Here is a 21,141-nt window from a genome sequence, read left to right as displayed (position 1 = left end):
AAAATTAATACTCCTCCGTCCGAGCAATCTTCGCAAAAAGGGGTACAACGTTTTCGCTTCACATATAACTATTATATGTATAATAATATAATATTCAAACAATAAGTTTTCGACATAAAAACTTAATAGCCAATCGAAAATTTTGAAATATACAAATGTAACGAATAGTGAACAAATTTGGTACATCTACACAAAAAGTGAGTAAAATTTTCTATAGTTTATGAGGTTCATTAAATTTATAAAAATATTTATTTTTAATATGGACACTAAACGAATGTAGACATATTTATGTCTAAATATATATAAAGAGATCGATAATATATTATGAAAATATTACTTTGTAGTATTGTAACCCTTAAGCAGTCTTGGTGATAAATGCTACAAAATTATTTCTATCGTCAACATCATTTTAAAATTATATTTTAAAGGAATATACTAATACTATCATTAAATAGGTATCTGACTTTGACATTTCTTAAACAAAAATTCTATCAAGAAATCGAAAAGCATTTTCGCGTAAATCAGCATAAGTCCCGGACCTTGAGGGCATGACTGAACGTATTGCCGGTTTTTTAAGTAAAATAGTATTACTTGAAACATTTCTTTTGTATGTTTACACTAAAATTTCTTGATCAGAATGTCTATTAATTTTCATTTAACTCATTTTTTACATTACTCTTATTCTATTATAGTAATATCATAATAATTGTAATTACAATTTTTACCTCTTTATAATAAATATATAAACTCAAGTCATGTGATATAAAATTTAATATCATGATTTAAGGTTAACACAATATAATGCCCCGACAAAGGTACATAACACGAAATTACGGTCTCTAAGCCTTATGAAACTCAACAAAGTAATGAATTCCAGTGGCCAGTACACTACACATCTAAATTAATATAAGTAAAGTAAGCTCAGTGTGCAATCGTAAATAACACAAGAGTTTTATCTCTATTAGAACACTAAACAAAGACTATGTGCTCACATATCTCAAGCTAGTGGCTGGGCTGTTTTTTATTGTTACGTTTCTAACGTGAAATAAAAACAATGTGACAGATAATACTCATGCGAACAGTAAGCTGAAATATATTAGAATATACCAGCCATGTTCCCGAAAGAAAATTAGAAGAAACTTTTTTTCTATGTAATTAGAATGACAAACAAGCAGCTGGGACACGTGATGGTAACCATGGCCAATATACATAAATAGCACTAAGGAAATCACGTTATCACATGACCCGCGATACCGTGCTTTGTCATTCTTGAGGACTAAGAGGTCATGTCTCTTATCCTGTAATTTTACTGCTCTCTGTCTATCATAGTTTGCATTTTTTGAATGTGTAAATTCAACCTCGATATAATGAAATATGTAAAAATATTAAACCCTCAATAATGTTAGGTGACGTAGAATATATGTGTAGAACAATTTTGTCACTACATAAAGAAGTAACAGATCAATCGAATTTTTTGGCCTCTAGAAACGAATATTCGTAACTATTAACGTAACGTTCGTATATTACACAGAATTCTTATGTGATTGAGAGACAATACCCGCGTAAGCAAAGTGGCGAAATAATAAGAATAGATATATGACGTATATGAAGCTGTAAATAGATTAGGAAACCTTGATTAACTGTATTGTCCGTTAAAATAAAAATGCCTCGACTTCCTTTTTCTTTGCATTTAATTTTACTATTTCTATATTAATTTTCTCAAATTGTATAACTGAAATAGGTAAGTTATATTATAAGCGATTCTTTCCAATAATCATTTGATATTGAGTAAATGCAAAGATCAACATCTATCAAGGGACGCCATCCAAGGAAAACATCGCGTGAAAATAGATCAGCTTTTTTTCAAACATCATAATTTCATAGCTGAACCGTTTTGTTTTAAATTAGTTTTCTCGCCACTATGAATTGGCACATAATGACAAGGTGTTTTAGAACTTAATATAATGCTATATAATAGTATAATAATAATAATAGTCTTTCGATAAATATATATATATATTATTTATGATAATTATACATTGTTGTTTTAAAAGGTCATTGTTAGAAATGTAAGTAAACATAAGAAGCACTTTGTAAATACATTCGGTTGCGTACATAGGAGTATCTATATAAAATAATATATTCACCTGTGGAATATGGTTAAATGAATATAGAATATTACTTTCAACCATATTGATTAACTGTGACAGCCTCGGTGGTCTAGCGGTTTTACATACCGCACTTCCGATGGTCACGGATTCGATTCATCGTATGGTGCAAACATTTGTATTCATGAGTACGATTGTTTGTATCGGTCTGGGTGTTTTCTATGTACATTATGTATGTATTTACAAAAAAAATATCTAAGTATTTATATAAGTTGTTTAATACCCATAACACAAGCTCTTTTTTCAGTGGGACTAGGATGGTGCTGTGTTAATTGTCCAGGGTTGTTGTTGTTATTCTTATTATTAACTGTGTATACAAATATATATATATATATATATATATATATATATATTTTAAATAATAATAACTTTTATTTCTTTAGTCGATTTTATTCTTTTAGAGATGAAGATTATTGACTTACCCATGTCATCGATGAGTGGTGCCATACGGAGCGTGACACCCACCAACAGCAGGCATAAGAAGAGAAGGAGGCAGGCGGTCACCATGATAGTATAACGTGCACGACGAGGTAGCTCATCGGGATCCAATACCTTTTAAATAATTACAAAATTATAAATTTCAACCCCCGAATGATGAAAAACTATAATAATATGCAGCTAGATAGAATCTCGAACAATTTAGCTTTAAAAAATATGCAATATTACTTGTCTATTCTTTTAGGAGCTACGATGCCACACAAAGACACAGAAACGTCCAACTGGGAAGATTTCGCTTTATGTATCTAAAATATTAATTTGAAAAATATTCGTACTTATCATCCAACAATAAATCAATTTTTTAATTGAAATAATACCCTACTTAATAAAGACAGGGAAATATGTCACATCAGCTATTTATATACACAAAAAAGTAGGTACTCGAATTGTATACATCCTTTCTTGAAATCTTTTGAAAGTATATATAAGATGGTATTATAGAAATAAAATATAAAGATAAATAAGTATTTAATTATAATGTAATTCATAAGTAATCCAAAAACTCCTCTAAAAGCAGACAGTTAGCGTCCCCTAGTGGGTAAAGCAAAAGGACCCGTAATGGTTTCAATGCAACACCATCTCTTGGGTGGTGTACGACATTAAGAGAACTGTGTACAAATAAATTGTAATGCGTATCAATAGATGGCGCTAACATTACATATAATATTAATGTTATACCCGAATTATTATTCTGGTGTATTAACTTCAATATCATTATATACATACATTACATCTACCCTTAAACCTAAACTATAGCATTTACAATATCTAATATTGGAAACACGATTAAAAATACTTAGTTTTAATTTACATATCTCACTCAATATACAACAAGGGTCAAGTAACCCTGTCTGTGTGTTACGCCTTCACGACTTCACCGTAAAAGTTTGATGAATGATATAAACCTAAATGGGGCTTAGGAAAAGAAAATAGGCAACTCGAAGTACCAACCACACTACGATCAATAGGAGCACGAAGTTGCATGGGTCAGCTGTATAATAATGGTATGATGCACCCATCCGTGCTTACGCTGGGCACCAATTAGGGTGATAGATTCAGCTGAAGTCAGGTCAGCTAGCAATGGAGCCACTAATCACCTAACATATGTTATTTTTTGAAGTTGTTCTTCCTGGTCTTCTTTTAATACAGCGATTATACAGCGATTATACGCTCGCTAGTATTAGAAGTGAAATTTATGAATTTTTAATACACGTTTTTGGTAATTATGGGAAGAATATTTGACAACCCTATCGTTAAAATGATGTACAGCAAGTAGCGCCATCGCCTGGCTATCAGTCACTCAAGTTTGGTAAATGTATGATTAATTTTCATTAACATATTTGTTGTATTTTTTTTTATTTCTTCTAAGTTATAGGTATCTTTTATATGTATTTAACTTTCGGTATGTAGGTTATTGGTCGTTTGTGGTCGTTATCCTTAACTGAAACATTAAAAGTATTTTATACATTTCTACTTATATTATTACTTGTCCAATTTTTATAAGCACACAGACTTACATGAATGACTTTCGCCTGTTCATCTATGGCTGATACTAGTAACGTACGGTGTTTTCTTGGCTTCTCGGATTGCGCATGCTGGTGGCGTCTTCGTCGCCGTCTTCGTCGCTCTAGCTCCAACTGCTCAGGACTGTTTAGCTCCCTGATAAGCATTATTTATTTTAAAGTATGAATAAAGAGATTGGAAATTATATCATTAGATAAAAATTGGACTCACGTGTCTATCACCATCAACTAAAAATGTACGAAAGTATTTTGTGTCCATACTAAATAAAAATTATTTAGTTAGCACGATTCCGAATTTAACATCTCATTAGCACAAAGCAGATGAATCGGTCTATTTAGTTTGTAGTAAATGTTTTCATAAGTTCTAGACATATTTTTAAGATAGATACATATGTATATCAAGAACCAAAATGTTGTACAAAATTAGTAGCAATGCAGTCGTATAGGTGAAATATAATGTATATGTATATATATTACTAATATATAATATACTATACATTTACTAATTTTGTACAAATTTTATATTCATTTATATTATAGGTATATTTTATATACATATATATTTATTAAATAGGTACATTTCACGGCCGTAGTCATGAGTTAAGATAGAAGAGAAAAATAATAGAAACATATTAAGATTTCATAAGAGCAATGAGCCCAATTAACCTGTTATTTTAGATTATATTTTATAGCAATATAACAATTTCAAATGGAATCTCATGAAAGCGATTTCATATGAAAATATCAAATCAAAGATATGTTGAATCTTACAGATTCACCGTGCCTATCTTACGAAAATATGATAATTTTATTGGTAGCAGTTGAAAATACACTCTAATATATGGAACAATATTTTTACCTAAACATTACAGGCCGGTGTGATTTATTTGATATTTTCAGAGCAGAGATTTAAGATACACAACTTTTTTTACGTCTAAAATGAAATGCACTTCTCAACACTGTTAATGTCACAAATTTATTAAATAATATAATACACTAGCTGTCCCGGCAAACATTGTTTTGCCTTAAAATAAAAAAAAATTTAGGGGTGGACTACCCCTAACATTTAGGGGGATGAAAAATAGATGTTGGCCGATTCTCTGACCTACTCAATACGCTCACAAAATTTCATGAGAATCTGTCAAGCCGTTTCGGGGGAATATGGGAACGAAAACTGTGACACGAGAATTTTATATAATACCATATTATGTGTGTGATTCTACTAATACCACAGATAACATAATATTACATACTAATACTAATTTATTATTTACATTATACGTAATAATAATATTATACTGACCTATATCTAAATATGTTACTAAAATGTATTCTAATTCGTAATATATAAATATAATTTGTAATCTAATTTTTTTATGACATAATCATAATATTAATTTATATTAGCATCCACCGTTTAAGCTGAACTTTAAAAGGTGAATGTGAAAGACATTATTTACGATATAAGTTACTGGTCAGGTACCTATGATGAGTTCGTAACTTGAGTTTCTTGTGCTTGTGTCTGGAGACTTCATGCTCGCACCAGTGTGTCGGTAACTCCTCGCCAGGACTGCCAATAATGGATGCCTCCTCTGAAAATAGACAAGCAAACAACAATAAAATATACCTCACAAGATATTACAAATTATGTAGACTGTTAAAGAAGATACGTGTAAGTAAAACAAAACTTTATAGTATTGATAACAAATAGTTTTTAATATTTTCTTTATTATTATTTTTAAGTACCATTAATATTTGAAATTAAAATCATACATACTGTCAGTTTTTGCTACGAATACACATTTTTTTAATCACTATCTCTACCTTACAATTCCATTAGCTAAACTTGTATTAATAATATGAATAAGTCTGTCTGATTGTATATTATGTTTTCACGACTAAACAGCTGATCAGACATAAATAAAATTTGACGTAAATGGAGTTTGTATAGTAAAAACGGACATATATTGTGTATACATTTAACATAAAAAATCAGATGAAGTCGCGGTGAGCAACTATCAAATTTTAACTTTCTTCATATTATGTTATTTAAGTTTCTACTGTAGTTACACAACTATTCTGTATTCAAATTATATAAATTGAAGTGAAATAAATAAAAGTATAAAGCAACTGACTCAAGCCTTTTTAAACCAACTCGAGTTACAGTTTCATTCATATTTTTTTCCATTAACGCAAACACTAGAAATAAAGATGCATAAAACTGTATTACCAATATTTATATAGTACGGTATATTTATTTTAAAGATTTTGTCAGTAACAGTACATACTCGCCTATTTCTGTGTGGAACTCGGCAACCCTTTCTTTTTAAGAACCATTACAGGTTGTTACATGTTTATATAGATTTGGGTTCAATTCTTATAAGGGTGGTAGCAACTCTTAAAGCGTATTTGCTAATTATTCAGTGAACTGACCGTCTGGCACGTGGTTTCGTAGCAGCAGCAGTAGAGGATGGGTGCGCGCGCGCCGCCGTGCCTGCTCGGCGTGCAACGCGCGTGCCTTTCGCTCCACCAAGGCGACCAGCACAGCCTCCAGCCGCGCCGCGCCGCTTTCCTCCGTGCATACTGCTTTGTCGACCGTCTGTAATAAAAAAGACACAATGCTATATCGATAACAGGTAATTTTTTATTTCAAATATAGTGACTTAAACCTATACAAAATGATAAATGTAAACGTGAATTCAGAATATAAATATGATGGAACTTCTATCTCAGTAATAAATTGATTATGTTTTCATTGCTAGTTTCACGTATACATAAGTATAAACGTAGAAAGTTACTTTCTACGCTGCCTTGTTTTGTACGTTTTTTTCGGACTACTCTAATGCTGTTGGCCGCAGTTTGCCTTTATATCCCGCCTGACTGATACGTCTTTAGTCTGAGGGTACCGCTAGGAGTTCGAACCTCGGCTCAAGCCGTCGTTATTTCGATCACCATTTGAATTGGACGGGGGATCGATCGGGATATGTATAACACAATTCTTTCCAAATGAGCGGTAGATTAAAAAACTAAGTGATGACTATTCAAAACTATTTCAAAGTAAATTTATTTAAATAAATGATTTTCTGTTCTTTTCTATAATTTGTAATTTAAGGTTTTTTATAATGTGTCACTTTATGTTGATAATTTGGTTGTTGGTAATTTATTAATCAATACTTGATTAATAAATTACAGAAATAAAGTGATGATAATAAATTTTGTACTTTAAACTAAAACATCGTCTGCGACGGAGGTATCCTGCAGCTATTTCAGCTACCAAGCAGTTTGCAATGAAATGAGTTTCAGTCGTAGGGTGCAGATTAGGCAGTGAAATTACACGATAAAATTAATGACACCTTAATTCTTTGGTATGGCAACTCTTGACTGGCATCAAGTTAATCAAGCAATTAAGGAACAGTTGAGTTTCTTGCCAGTTCTTCTCAATTGAATCTGTACACTGAACTGGACGGTAGGGAAAATATATTAATACAAAAAATTCTAGGCTAAAAGATGATTAATTAATTTTTATTTTATTTTATATTAGATATTTTATTATACAGAGATGGACATATTTAAATTAATGTTATGTGTCTAAATATTTAAGAAGATTACAAATATTACACCTCTGACAAAATGTAATAAGTATGTATTAAATGTATTGAAGAATTGAGACGACAATATAATCGCCTATTTATTTTTCTTATAATTGTAACATTTTTCTTTAATAATAAACTGTAATCATCACGAAAGGAGTTGTATTTAATTTCCTTATAAATCCTGATAATTTTAATAATCCTCTCAATCTCTTGGAGCAACGTCGGAACCTATGAATAACAATGAAATGACATTGTAACACTCAGTCCCATGTCAAATTACATGACAGAACAAAACCGCACTTAGAGAACAAACACCTTTTATTAATACCGAAAAAAAGAAATATGTATTTAATTCATCATTCATACATACAGAAATAGAAATGTCAATTAAAAAACAATTACGTATCCTCGTATTTTCAGTCGACTTTGATTGTATTTAAAGTTAAAGATGACTAGCTACTCGCTCCGGCTTCGTACGGGTGTACATGTATTATATATATACCTTACCTACCTACCTTCCTCTAGAATCACTCTATCTATTAAAAAAAACCGCTTCAAAATCCATTACATAGTTTTAAAGAATTAAGCATACATAGGGACAGACAGCTTCAGCGATATTATTTAATACTATGTAATGATGATAATACATAGTACACACTATAGAAACGAGATATATTTATCATAAAAATATTATTAATATAAATAAATAAAGTTTAATATTATTTACATTAAAAAAGCATAAAAGTATAGGTAGGCATAGGTAGCTAGTGTTTTATATAATAATTTATGTTATAGTAGTACGACTACTACAACATAAATTATTATATAAAACACTAGCTGTACCCGCGACTTCGTCCACGTAAAATAGTGACCTTGACCAAATAATAAAAAAAATATTTAATGACCTAACCCAATAAAATCCAAATGAAAAAGTTTCATCGTTTCATCTTCAAAAATGACGACACTTCCATACATAACTCTTTCAACCGCTTATAACCCTGCTATCGCATTCAAAAGTAGCCTATGTCCTTTCTCAGGGTCTAGACTAACTGTGTAGCAAATTTCATTTAAATCGGTTCAGTAGTTTTAGCGTGTAAGTGAGACTGACAGACAGACAGATAAAGTTACTTTCACAGTTATAATATTAGTGGGGTATTTTATAAACTAACCCAAAAAAGCCAATGGAAAAAGTTTCATAGGCATTCATCTGGCTTCAAAAATGACGAATTTACCTAATATCTTTTATTCCCTAATTTATTGTACCCCCTTAAGAGTAATTTTTTACAAACTTTGAATGTCATATTCATTTATATTTAATTAACAGCCTCAAAAATAAGTTTCAAGCTTCTAGCTTCAAAAATGACGATTCTTCCATACAATATTTCATCCCCAATTTCAACCCCTTACAACCTCTTTTTTGCATAAAAAAGTAGCCTATGTTCTTTCTCAGGGTCTAGACAATCTGTATACCAAATTTCATTTAAATCGGTTTAGTAGTTTTGGCGTGAAAGCGAGACAGACAGACAGAGTTACTTTCGCGTTTATAGTAAGGAGTAAGGATTACCATTAATACATTTATTTGCATTATCTTGACCTCTTTTTTTATTCATTCATTTCCTGTATCCTTTTCTTATTCCAATTTCCAAACCATATTTTTACCAAGTCTGTAATACACTTAAATATTTTAAATCCTCTATTACGCTTTGACAGACTTTTATATTTATTTTCTTTCCGTAATTATATATGAGTAGAATACACCACACCTACGAATTTTATTATTAATATTTATGAATGCTGTCTGAATTTACAAAGCGTGTAATTTTAACATGAAATAGCATAATATATAAGAAAAGCAACCACTTCAAACCGTAGCGTATGTATTAACGCTGTACAGTGTTCAAACTACCCAACTGACTAATTCGAAGGTTGGTAACCATGTACCTTCTGCCAAAAAAAATATTTTATAAAAGTTATAAAAATAATCACCTTTTACTGTAAATCTATGAATATGATGAAAACTACAATTTGTCTTATGAAATATAAATAAATAAATTCCCTAAAGTAACTATCGCTTTCCGTTCTTTTTTTAAACAATACATATTTTACATAAAAATATTTATGTGTGGCGAAGAGTGCAATGCTTTTAGTGTGACCTTTATTCCCAATCTAGTCTTATTTTCAATTGTTTATCATCGAAATAGTTGAGATAGGTTTTTTACTAATGAAAATAAATATGATATCGATAACCAATATACTCGTATTTCTTTATGTGTACTTTATATGACTTGAATTTGCGCATTTAACATTGAATATACATATATATATATATATATATATATATATATATATATATATATATATTTAACCATTAAGCTATCATTAAAACTAGTCACAAGTATGTATGTTGTTACAATTATTAAAAACATTTATGTTATTCCATGAAGTTGTATATTATGTTTTAAGTTACTTTGGATCGATAAGAATCTAAACCTCTTTAGTTGATTATTACATACCTAATAATATACTAACAGGATTTAATATCGTAGAATAGTTATTACTCCATTCTGTGATATGAAATCCTGTTAGTACACTAATCATCTCTCAGAAATCTCTCCATTGTGGATGTTAATGCTCTCGGCAATTGCGGCACTGCGGTGGGGTGAGTGAATCGACCACTCTATCTTTACACACTGAGAACAGACCTGCAATATATTTCAGAGCCTTGGGCAGTTTTCGGCTTTAAAATGTATTTCCGGTCCTCACCTTTATTAAATACATACTTAAGAGTCCAGAGATAATCTCTGTTTAATTATAATGGAAGTTTATTTTATTTATTGAAACTTTAATGCATTTTTATACAATGTCAGTATAATACAATCAGTATAAATAGAACAAGATAGTAGAAATTATAATTTAAAAGTATAGTTTAGGCTTACTGGACTCACAAAATCTATTCACCTATAAAATAGATTCACCTATAAAATATGACACAGTGATATGCAACTCGAAGATCAGTAATAGACATAAGGTTACATTTAGGAAACAGATGAACTATTCAAACATCTATTGGTGTGAAAAATTTATTACAAGTCACTAGGAATAGAGGTGGGAATATATAAAAAATATATTCTTCATATACAGTTACCACGGCCTCGCCTAATTTGGTATAAAATATAAAATGGACTCGATCTCCATTTCAACCGTTGTGTAAAACGTTTCCCACGAGATCGAGGTGTATTCAGAGAGAAATACAGTTCACTCAAGACTATATTATATTTGGAATTGTGCATAATATAATGTAAATTTAATTTTAAACACTAAGTTAGACTTTATACAAAGTCGTCTGCGTGGGTATCTCTAATTTACTCTACATTAAGTTGCTTCAGCAGCTTGGTTCGTATGGAGTATTTTCAATTAAAAGGTAATAAGACATTGAAATATTATAAAACTTGACTTCTTACTGCTTCGGAATGGAAATGAGTGGGTAGTACCCCGAGAGGCTGTGGTACTATTCATATATGTATGTAGGCGACGGTTATGATTCCAATTACCTACAAAATGTATAAGGAAAACACTACTTACGTCGGTCGACGGCTGTCGCATGGTGAGCACGCGGCCGGCCCATGTGGCCGATCATCGCCTCGCACCCGTCGCTACCGAGCGCCACCCCACACCTGCAATAAACTCTAATGTAATTCTAATGTACACAGTATAAGGTCGGTCGCATATTGTAAAAACATCTATATACAAAATGGATTCAATCAACCCTGTAGATTTTGTCGCTTGAATGCCAACCGGATCAAGCTACTTGTTACTCAAGTAAACTTGATCAATTACTATTTTTTCTATGAATTTTGTATCTGTAACTTTCAATACTTTTTACTATATCGAAGTAATTTCATTTTTTTTTTCTGACTGAGGATTTAATTGTATTTTTTGCACTGAACTTCACACTAAGCCGTATAATTTTTATATGCTTTGAGAGCTCATATAGCAAGGCTAATAAAGAGATGTGAAAAATTCCAATTAATTCTACGCAGTAGTTTTTGGTTGGTGCCCTTTTAAATATGGAGAGCCATAAGCAGCATTTTCGACATATCTTACTGTTTTACTACAGAAAGGGCAAAAATGCTGTTCAAGCCGGACAGAAATTGACCGATGTGTGTGGAGAAGGTGTGTTAACAGTACGCCAGTGCCAGAACTGTATCGCTAAATTTCGATCCGGCAATTTGATGTCGAAGATGCACCACCCTCGGGAAGGCCGGTTGAAGGTGATAAAGGCATCGGTTGCTGCGAACCGGCGATGACATTATAATATTTTAATATTATTACAATAAAAATAATTATCTTAATAAATATATAAAGTTGCGAAGCCGCAATTGAACATGTAAGTTTTTACAAACAAACAAGTGACTTTTTACAAAATTTCTCCATTTTTCTACAGTGTATAAAATAGTAAAATGGCTATCACAAATTATATAGATATCGGCTGTGGTTAAGTAAAACTAACTCTGCATAAAAAAAAGTTGTACGTTTTCATTTCTCTCTTGAATTCCATACGTTTTAGCGGTGAAACAATTTATTTGAGTCGGCAACAGTTGCGTTCAACGAACTTTACCGTGTTGATGTTATGTAGTAAAACGTAGTAGCTACTGGTTATTTTTATGTATGTTTACCCGCAGTTGTACACAAAGGCTCACCCTTTTTATGCGAGCTGCCAAGTGCTCTTTCAGATTATAATATGCCAAATACATGCAGGAACAGAAAGGAGATACTAATACGGATACTAATAGATCAATCAGACAGTATAAATATTTTAATACTTATAAAACTCGTTCCAACTTTCCCTAGATTAGAGATATTTATTACTACTTAGTACACACATTTTTTTTTATTTTATTAAATTAAAAAAATTGTGGCTTGTAAAGATAAAGCAATTAATATATTTCCCCTCTTGTAGGACATTTTTCTTAGTTTTTTTAGCCTGTATGTTGGGCCATACTTAAAAATATTTTCTGTGAAAATTTTATCCTAATTCCTTTAGCCTTTTTAAACCCTAACACATTAATTTATAGATAAACAATAAATAGTCAAACAGAGAGATTTTACGTCGTAATGATTATCGATTTATTCTGTGAATTAATGAAAGAAAAACAATATTATTCGTTATAACAGCCTTTATTTCTTTGGGTAAATCACAGAAAAAGTACCTACACTAACTTCATAGCTTACGTATAAAAGCCAAAAGTATCTATGTTAGTATATTAGAGTAATAATTATTTAGGTACAGTGTGGTGTTTATGACCGAAACAGGTTAAGCAAATTTGCGTTTTTGTCCATTATGCTAACAAACACGCCTAGCCATCTGCTGAACAATTACCTAGTGACATTCATTTGCATGGAAATTACAACGACGCGACCTGTGCACCATCCAGATTCTGAACGTTGCTTACGCTGCTATTACCATACGCAATGTATGAGGTCATGCTATGATTAAGTATTCCACTATTTATTTTTATGAACTGGATTTAATACCTAACCGTAAAACAGGGACGATTGAATATTAATATACTAGTAGTATTAATACAACTTATATATATATATATAACTATATGAAAAGTAACTACAGACATCACGTTATCTTGTTACGCCCGCGAAAAGCTTAGCTTAGCGGTGCCGATCCGGAGAACTATGATCATGCTTCTTGTTCTGTAATTACAGTATAATTATCTCACTCTTTAAACAAATTACAGCTGAAATCAGATGCAAAACTACTGGCGCAGACGGCTTTTTGAAATTCTGGTAAAAGAATAGAAAAATATTTGATATTTTCTTAATTTTTCTTTGACTGAATTTTTTCTATATGCTGTCATAGTAAAAATACATATTTTATCCCATACCATATTTCATATTCACAGAATGTCGTAAGCAACGATAAGAACAAAGGAAAATCTCGAAATAAAAATCATATACCAAACCTCTTCACATTCCCATTAGATGAATACATAGTCACTATACTGTGACTTCTTGGATGACTAAGAGAAAAAGATAAGAAATTGTTTTTTGCAGCCATTTAAGAAAGCTTCGTGGATACTGCCTATGTAAAGTGTATGTGGGTCGGTAGGCACGCCAAACGCGTTGTAAGCGAAGCGCTCAGTCATGTTGTAAGAACCTTGAACGGAAACGCGATTAGATATATTTCGATATTATTGTATTTCATACCATAATGGACTTTCCAAATACTAGTTTGAAATTATATATCTAGAAAGTAATTTTTCATGCGAGTACATACAGTTCAATTGAAAAGGTTGTTTTTTTTTATAGCATAGTTACAAACTAATAGACCGTTTGTTGGATAGAGATAACTGTCATCTATAAACATGAATAGCAACACATATCACAAAATACGTTTCATATACTACAAATGAAGTACTTCCTATTCTTGTTACCAGCAATAAAAATATACTTGCATTATAATGATCACTACTTAGTTCAGCGTACACACAAAATACGTAACATACTAATTCTACTATTACACAGTAATTACTCCGAAAATTGCACCTCATAATATTGTCTTATCTTTCTGTCCCACATAATTCAACTGAGACAGCATTATTGGAAGACTCTATTATCTATCCGCTTGAATGATTTTCTCATTTTTGGAGCAAGTAACCATTGGTACGGCTGCTACGCATTGTATATTTCAGTTATAATAGCGTGACCGGTTGCTTTGTCAACATGTATTTGCACATTTTTTTTATATATATTTAAAGCAGGTTATTATGAATATATTAAAAACACCTTACAGACTAAAATTATATATATATATAAAATTATATATATGATTGATATTGAAATGAATCCAAAACATAAATTGTCTGTGTGCACTGATAACTACCCGTATATACGGAAATTTAATAAACTTACTATGTTTTCGTCTTATGGAACAAGTTGACAAGTTTTATAGAGAGGCAAATGAGTTATTGATGTATGAGGTAAATGATTATTTCAGATAAAGCATTACTCGAGTTACTTTTATCCCAAATGCATTCTGATGAGATAACGTAAATACGTGGTTCTTTTACCTGGATTTTTATGATATCGCGATATCGATTCTAATGTTCCATTTGAACATATTTATTTACTACGTATATAAATATGTTATGACAGTCAATTAACAGACAGACAGTAGATATATACGATATGTTTAAGTCAACTATTTTCTTTAGGATGCAGGAAAAATTATGCTTGTTTTTTTACAGGTAAACTTTACTCCCTACCTATTTCTGGTAAATATATAATGTCTTTGCCTCTATATAGACAATCGATATAATGAGACGCCATGAAGGACAGTCAACACAATGAAAGTTTTAATAGTTATGCGTGCTACAGTCCATTTTTTATATTCATAACTACATATTCTTAAATCACGTATTATGAACTATAATGTTGATAGTCATTAATATCTTGAATAAAAAATAATAATAAATATATATTGTCTTTTGTTATTTCAATACAAAAACAAACAACTAATAACCAACCGGTAGCCCCTATTTAGTCTATTTAAATATGCATATTTTCCCATACCTTGTATACAATTAAAATAATAGAACTTTCATTGTAAGTAAATAAATAATTACTGCATACCAATCGACACAATACTATAAGTCATGTCATAATTATTGTTGTCAATATTTTTCAATATTCATATTTTAACACAGTTCATGTTAATCTAACTGTAACAATGCATTTTTTATGTACCGAACCGAAAATAGAATAAAGTCAGGGACATACATATGTATATGTATATATAATGGGCCTGGAAGAATAAGTATTATTAAGTATTGTGTTAAATTGAAAAACTTAAATATAGATAAAATTTTAATATGGTTAAAATACTTTGGTGACCGAAAGACGATAACATTGTCGTTCCATTAGACGAAGTATCTAAGTAGGTAGGTACTCACCTACAACCTCGGTTTACAGCGCCTTTAATAATCTCATTGAACGTGTAGAAAGCCCTTTAATTACAATTAAAGATCGTTTGAATACAGGGTGCTTGTTGGTAATAGGCGCTATTGATTAATACCACCGCCACCTCACATATTATGTACATATTTATTAATAGTCAAATTTATTTGGCGAAATACTTTATTAACATAATTGTCTAATTTAATAATAATAATCTCAGGACAATTCACACAGCGCCATCTAGACCTAAGTTAAAGTTTGTTTTATGGGTACTAGACAACTGACATACTACATACTACACTTATACATAGAAAAAACACAGACCGATATAAACAATCATACTCATGAATATAAATATTTGTGTCGTGCGAGGAATCGAACCCGCAACCATCGGAAGTAAGGCAGTGTAAACCACTATACCACCGATACCTATACCGCCGTCTAGTTTGAACCCAACATAAAGAATATTAAATGCGAATTAAAGGCAATATAAAGTACTTAATGTTATTCTTAATTCAAAATTCAATATTTAACTTTTTTCCGCAGTGGAATGATTAATGATCCTATTTAACAATACATTTACATATTCAGTATCGATCTCAAATTACGGTGTATCCACCACCTGTCCGTATACATAACCTTTGTTCAGGAGTTGGAGTTCGAACCACGTGTTTATTTAGGTCATGCTGGCTGGGCTCTCGTAGCTTTGTAGCGAAATTACAGAACGTCTGATGTGGAAGGCTTATACGAATACCGTGCGCCTCGTATTAAAGATACCTATTGCATACATTGTTAACTATTACATCTAACTGACTGTAACTAGATAAGTGGCATAGAATCTATAACGATTTGGTCGCAACCAAATGCATGAGGTACAACATAGCAAGATGCCATACCTACCTTAGTTTTTCTAATGCGTGCTGAATCTTCATCAAATAGAATGATCTTGGAATAGACTGAGTTATTCATATTGTGTTATTCATAAAATCATTATCAAAGTGTAACACTGTAAAAAGAAATAGGCGAAATCTAATTTTCGTGACGTCAAGTTTCAAATCTACTATAATGTAACTATTAAAACACGACATTTTAATTAAGCGAAACCTAAATTTCGTTATGTCACATTTCACGAAAAGCTCAATAAATATTTTTAAAACATAAATTCCAAATTTTTTTTAATATCTAACATTGAATAACATTTTTGAATAAATAAAATTTCTAAATTCTTCACACTGGAAATTTTACAAATCTGACCAGCTAGAAGTGGAGAAGGATCATAAAAGTATGAAATTTGTGAGACATAATTAATCGGTAGTTCCTTATAGAGTTCAATTCATCTATAAGGAACTGATATTTTTATACACAAGGTCGTTTTATTGTGCATTTCTTCATACTTAAAATGAAATGAAGTAAAATTTTATTAAAAATTTCTAATAGGTTGTCATGTTTTTCTCTTATAGCGAGAAAAGGGTTGAAATGTCAATAAGGCACGAGTAGCATCTACCTACTTATCGTGAATCTTTAATCGACTCATTGCGACCCAAAAGCCACATTTATAGTTGAGAAAGGAAAGTAGACCCAAACTTGTCACATGCCGATAGAACGATTGGGATTTTCAGGATTCGGAACCTTTATCTCACAAATTAAAAAAGGGGCTATATAGTAGACCCAACTTCGAATGTGTATTGAAATAGTAATCAGGGCTAACTATTGTACGTTAGAAAAATTTTTTATACGAACAGTACCAAAAAAAATTTAAGTTAATATACATATTATTATGTAAATTTAAAATATACATATATTTATTTTCATTACATGCCCCACCTACCCTTTTCTTATCTTAATGTTACTTACGACAAATACGTATAATTAACTAATTAATCCGTTTCTTTTCAATCAATATTCTAAGTTGATCTATGTGTGCAGCGTTTACACAAACCTAAAGCGTGCACCTACGACGTATTACCTTATTACGTAACATTGTTTTTGGTTTTAACAATTGGTAGTATTTTTAATTAGTCGCCGTCCCCTTACTGAGACTTCAATTTGTGACGACTCAACGCCAACACGTCCATCGATCGCTCGATCAATTGAATGTTTCAACAACTCGTGTCCGATTAAAAGGAATATGTTGTCTAAATTGTAATTGAAAACAACGAATAGAAGTACATTTAAAATTAGTAGTATTTTTGGACTGCAAAAACCTTTGTAAACTAACATATGTGTATATATTATTACATTGTTAAGAGGCCTATTACAAAATGATGCCGCTCAACTTTAGGTTTAATCGCATGGATTTACGCACACACACAGTAATACACGCACACAGACGCAAATAACCGTGTAGCGCAATCGGTGTGGATTTAGTATGAACCATTTTGATCCTTGTAATATTTTAATTAATAATGTGATATGTTTCTACTTAACTGAGTAACATAAACTACTTATTGGATTTTTTTAAATAACGTGATTTATCTTAATTATCAAAGTGCTAATAATGACCATATTTTTTTATTATATTATTCCTAGAGGGTTGATGTCAGGATGCTGGCCGATTGTACAACTAAAAGCCAAAACCTTAAGTAATATGAGTAACAAATAATTGGGATAAGGATAGGAAGATGAAATTACTATAACATAAATTTACTAATTAATTCTTCTTACATATTAATTCAGTTTATTTATTAATAGATACAATATAATTTATTATAAGAGTCGGATACATTATTGCCATATTCACTTGTTCTAAATATTATACTTAGCAAATAATTATTCTATTAATAAATAATAGTTGTGTTTTCAAGGCTTTGTTTTGATTTAAAGGTCCCATCCTTATATGTATATTAGGTGTGTCCGCGACTTCGTCAGCGTGGTATAATGAAATTGACCAAATAAAGGAAATATATTTAGATTATAACCTAAAAAAGTTTCATTGTTTCACTTAAACAATGACGATACTTTTATGCAATCTGTCATCTCCGCTTTTAATCCCTTACAATACTTTTTTCGCACTATAAAGTAGTCTATGACCTTTCTCAGGGTATACTATCTGTGTATATGTATATCTATCTATATAGACTACCTGTGTATATATATGGTAGTGAATTTACAGGGTATAGGGGAATAACACCCGAGTTTTCAGGAATGGCAACGCATGAGGGAAACAATATGCTGATATGAACATGTCAGGTACTGCTCATGTATATAGGCGACGGTTACCCCTTTCCATCAGGAGAGCCGTCAGCTTGTTTGCCATTCTAAGTTGTAAAAAAAAGCTTCAACTGCTATCATTGCTGTTCCTGCATCATTGACGTCGCCGCATAATATTGGCTGATATTGCAGCTTCTCGTTCTTGGTTAGCCAATTCTTGATTCTTGATAAATAATTACTTGTTAATATCAAACCTTTTTATAAATTATTACAAGACGCCTCATTGATTATATGTAATGAAATCACCATGAGCTATAGAGATTTTGGACAGAACCTTAAAAGACCTTAGAAACACCTCTGCTCTCATTGGCGAGATTACTTTTATACTTTTGCTGGAGATTTCTGAAAGACTCTCTGTGTCATTAACATCGTCTCCCTTATGGACTTTAATTGAAAGTTTAAAACTACTGACAAATTTGAGAGCTCATTTTTATGGAAGCACAGATAGTGATTTCCCACACTAACTGCTCAAACTTGAGGAAGGAATTTCTCAAAAGCATGATCCAATCATGAAATTTAAGCCCGCCGAACATGTGCAATGGCGTCACATTGGATATGTTGCTTACTAAAGAATTGAATTGAATTGAAAGACAATTTAATTGTAGACCATTATAACCGGTACGTTAGCTGGGCAACCAGCTTATATACCAAGAATACCGATGATTCCAACTGATCTGCCAATACCATTTTAACGGCTTCAATTTCCGGTTAAAATATCATCTACACATGTAATAGATCTATGTATGTTTTGATTTTAAAAAACTACGCAGATTTTGATTCGTTGTTATTTAATAGACAGAATAGATAGACTCAAGAGGAAGGTTTATATATAATGACCCAATACTGTACACGGATCTTTAAACGCGCGATAACCTATATATCCCATATTCACGCGGGCGAAGCCGCGAGCTAAAAGCTAGTCTCTAAATAAAAACATTTATAATGTTGTTGACTTTTCACCCAAACACGCATAATTATTTGACATAACTGTACAGTCCAACGAGTATAATAACAGAATGGCTGCAATTTAGAAATATCTGTATTGTGTAAAATAAAATAAAGTAAATTGGATAAAATATCTCTAAACATTAAGGAATATAATTTATATATAATTTGGTAATTTATTTACAATCCACATTGCATACTAGATGATATAACACAAGACAAATGTACGTAAAAATAATAATGGTATTTTTATAAACAATAACCCTATTTTACTTTATAAAAAAACTACAAAATAAACATAAAGTAAAATTGGTTTACATTTTCTTACATTTTTCTCTCAGATAAGCGTTATTTTTAAAAATACTAAAATGTTCTCTTTTTTAATTTTAACAATTAATTGCCATTAGTGTGACGAAATACCATGCTCTTGTGCTTTTCATAGTCCAGCAGGGTAGGTAGGTTTTATTTGTAGCATAATTGTACTTTTGTCTTGGCATGCTAAAATAAATATTATATATATATATATATATATATATATATATATATATATATATATATATATATATATATATATATATATATTGAACAACAACTTTAAATTAATATTCGTAGAAATAAGTATATATTAGCAAAATTAATTAAATATTACTTAAATTATCAAAATTGTTTAGTCACACTATACTAATGTTCACTGACAAATGTTTACGAATGTCTTATCGTAGCGGTGTCGTAAAAAATAGCATAGATCCTACCTCGACGAGCGCTAGCGCAGCACTGAGAATTTACTTTTGGAATTTTACTTTATTTTTTTCTTAGAAACTTATATTTTTTTTTTATATTTCTAATTTACAAGTATATTAACTTTATTATTATGTTTTTTTTATGCAAAAATTTCGTTGTATTTATGAGAAAATTAGAAATGATTATGGCAAAGTTTTGTTGAAATTTCGGGTTTAATTATGATCAATTTTTTAGATATTTAAGTTGAAAATGAAAAAAAGGACGATGCTGTCTCAATTTATAAAGTAATTATCAAGTTTTAGTAAAGATATCATATCCATTTATGTTTGTTTATTAATAAATGACGACCCCAAACTTCTGTCTCTTAGCGTTTTTGAATAAACTATTTTAGAAATTAGGAAGACTAACAAAGAGAAAATTAACATTTCAAAGATGTTGTTTTTAAGATTAGATATCTATCTATATAATTCAGGAATCAAAATGTATATCCGA

At 30.8% G+C, this 21,141-nt stretch overlaps 2 protein-coding genes across 3 annotated transcripts in view; both read right to left on the bottom strand.

Moving 5' to 3' along the window:
* The window catches only part of LOC131847263 (guanine nucleotide-binding protein G(q) subunit alpha), a 206,907-nt gene that overhangs the window by 9,976 nt on the left and 175,790 nt on the right, over positions 1–21,141 (bottom strand). The gene's annotated exons all lie outside the window — the stretch shown is intronic.
* LOC131847267 (uncharacterized) overlaps positions 1–21,141 on the bottom strand; it is a 93,129-nt gene that overhangs the window by 54,376 nt on the left and 17,612 nt on the right. The window contains exons 2-6 of one of the 2 annotated variants that reach the window (XM_059196798.1): positions 11,365–11,456; positions 6,623–6,788; positions 5,673–5,781; positions 4,184–4,325; positions 2,591–2,720 (exon numbers count right to left, since the gene is read on the bottom strand). In XM_059196798.1, coding sequence (XP_059052781.1) covers positions 2,591–2,720; positions 4,184–4,325; positions 5,673–5,781; positions 6,623–6,788; positions 11,365–11,385 — 568 coding nt within the window. In that variant the 5' untranslated portion in view covers positions 11,386–11,456. Of the gene's footprint in view, positions 1–2,590; positions 2,721–4,183; positions 4,326–5,672; positions 5,782–6,622; positions 6,789–11,364; positions 11,457–21,141 lie in introns of those variants that run through there. The other variant, XM_059196799.1, reaches the window with a different exon arrangement.

Source organism: Achroia grisella, unplaced genomic scaffold (assembly GCF_030625045.1).
Source record: "Achroia grisella isolate CSIRO2021 unplaced genomic scaffold, CSIRO_AGI_Agris_v1 utg517, whole genome shotgun sequence".
In the NCBI taxonomy this organism is placed as follows: domain Eukaryota; kingdom Metazoa; phylum Arthropoda; class Insecta; order Lepidoptera; family Pyralidae; genus Achroia; species Achroia grisella.
Note: the sequence above shows the minus strand (reverse complement) of the source record. Positions and strands in the feature narration are given on the sequence as shown.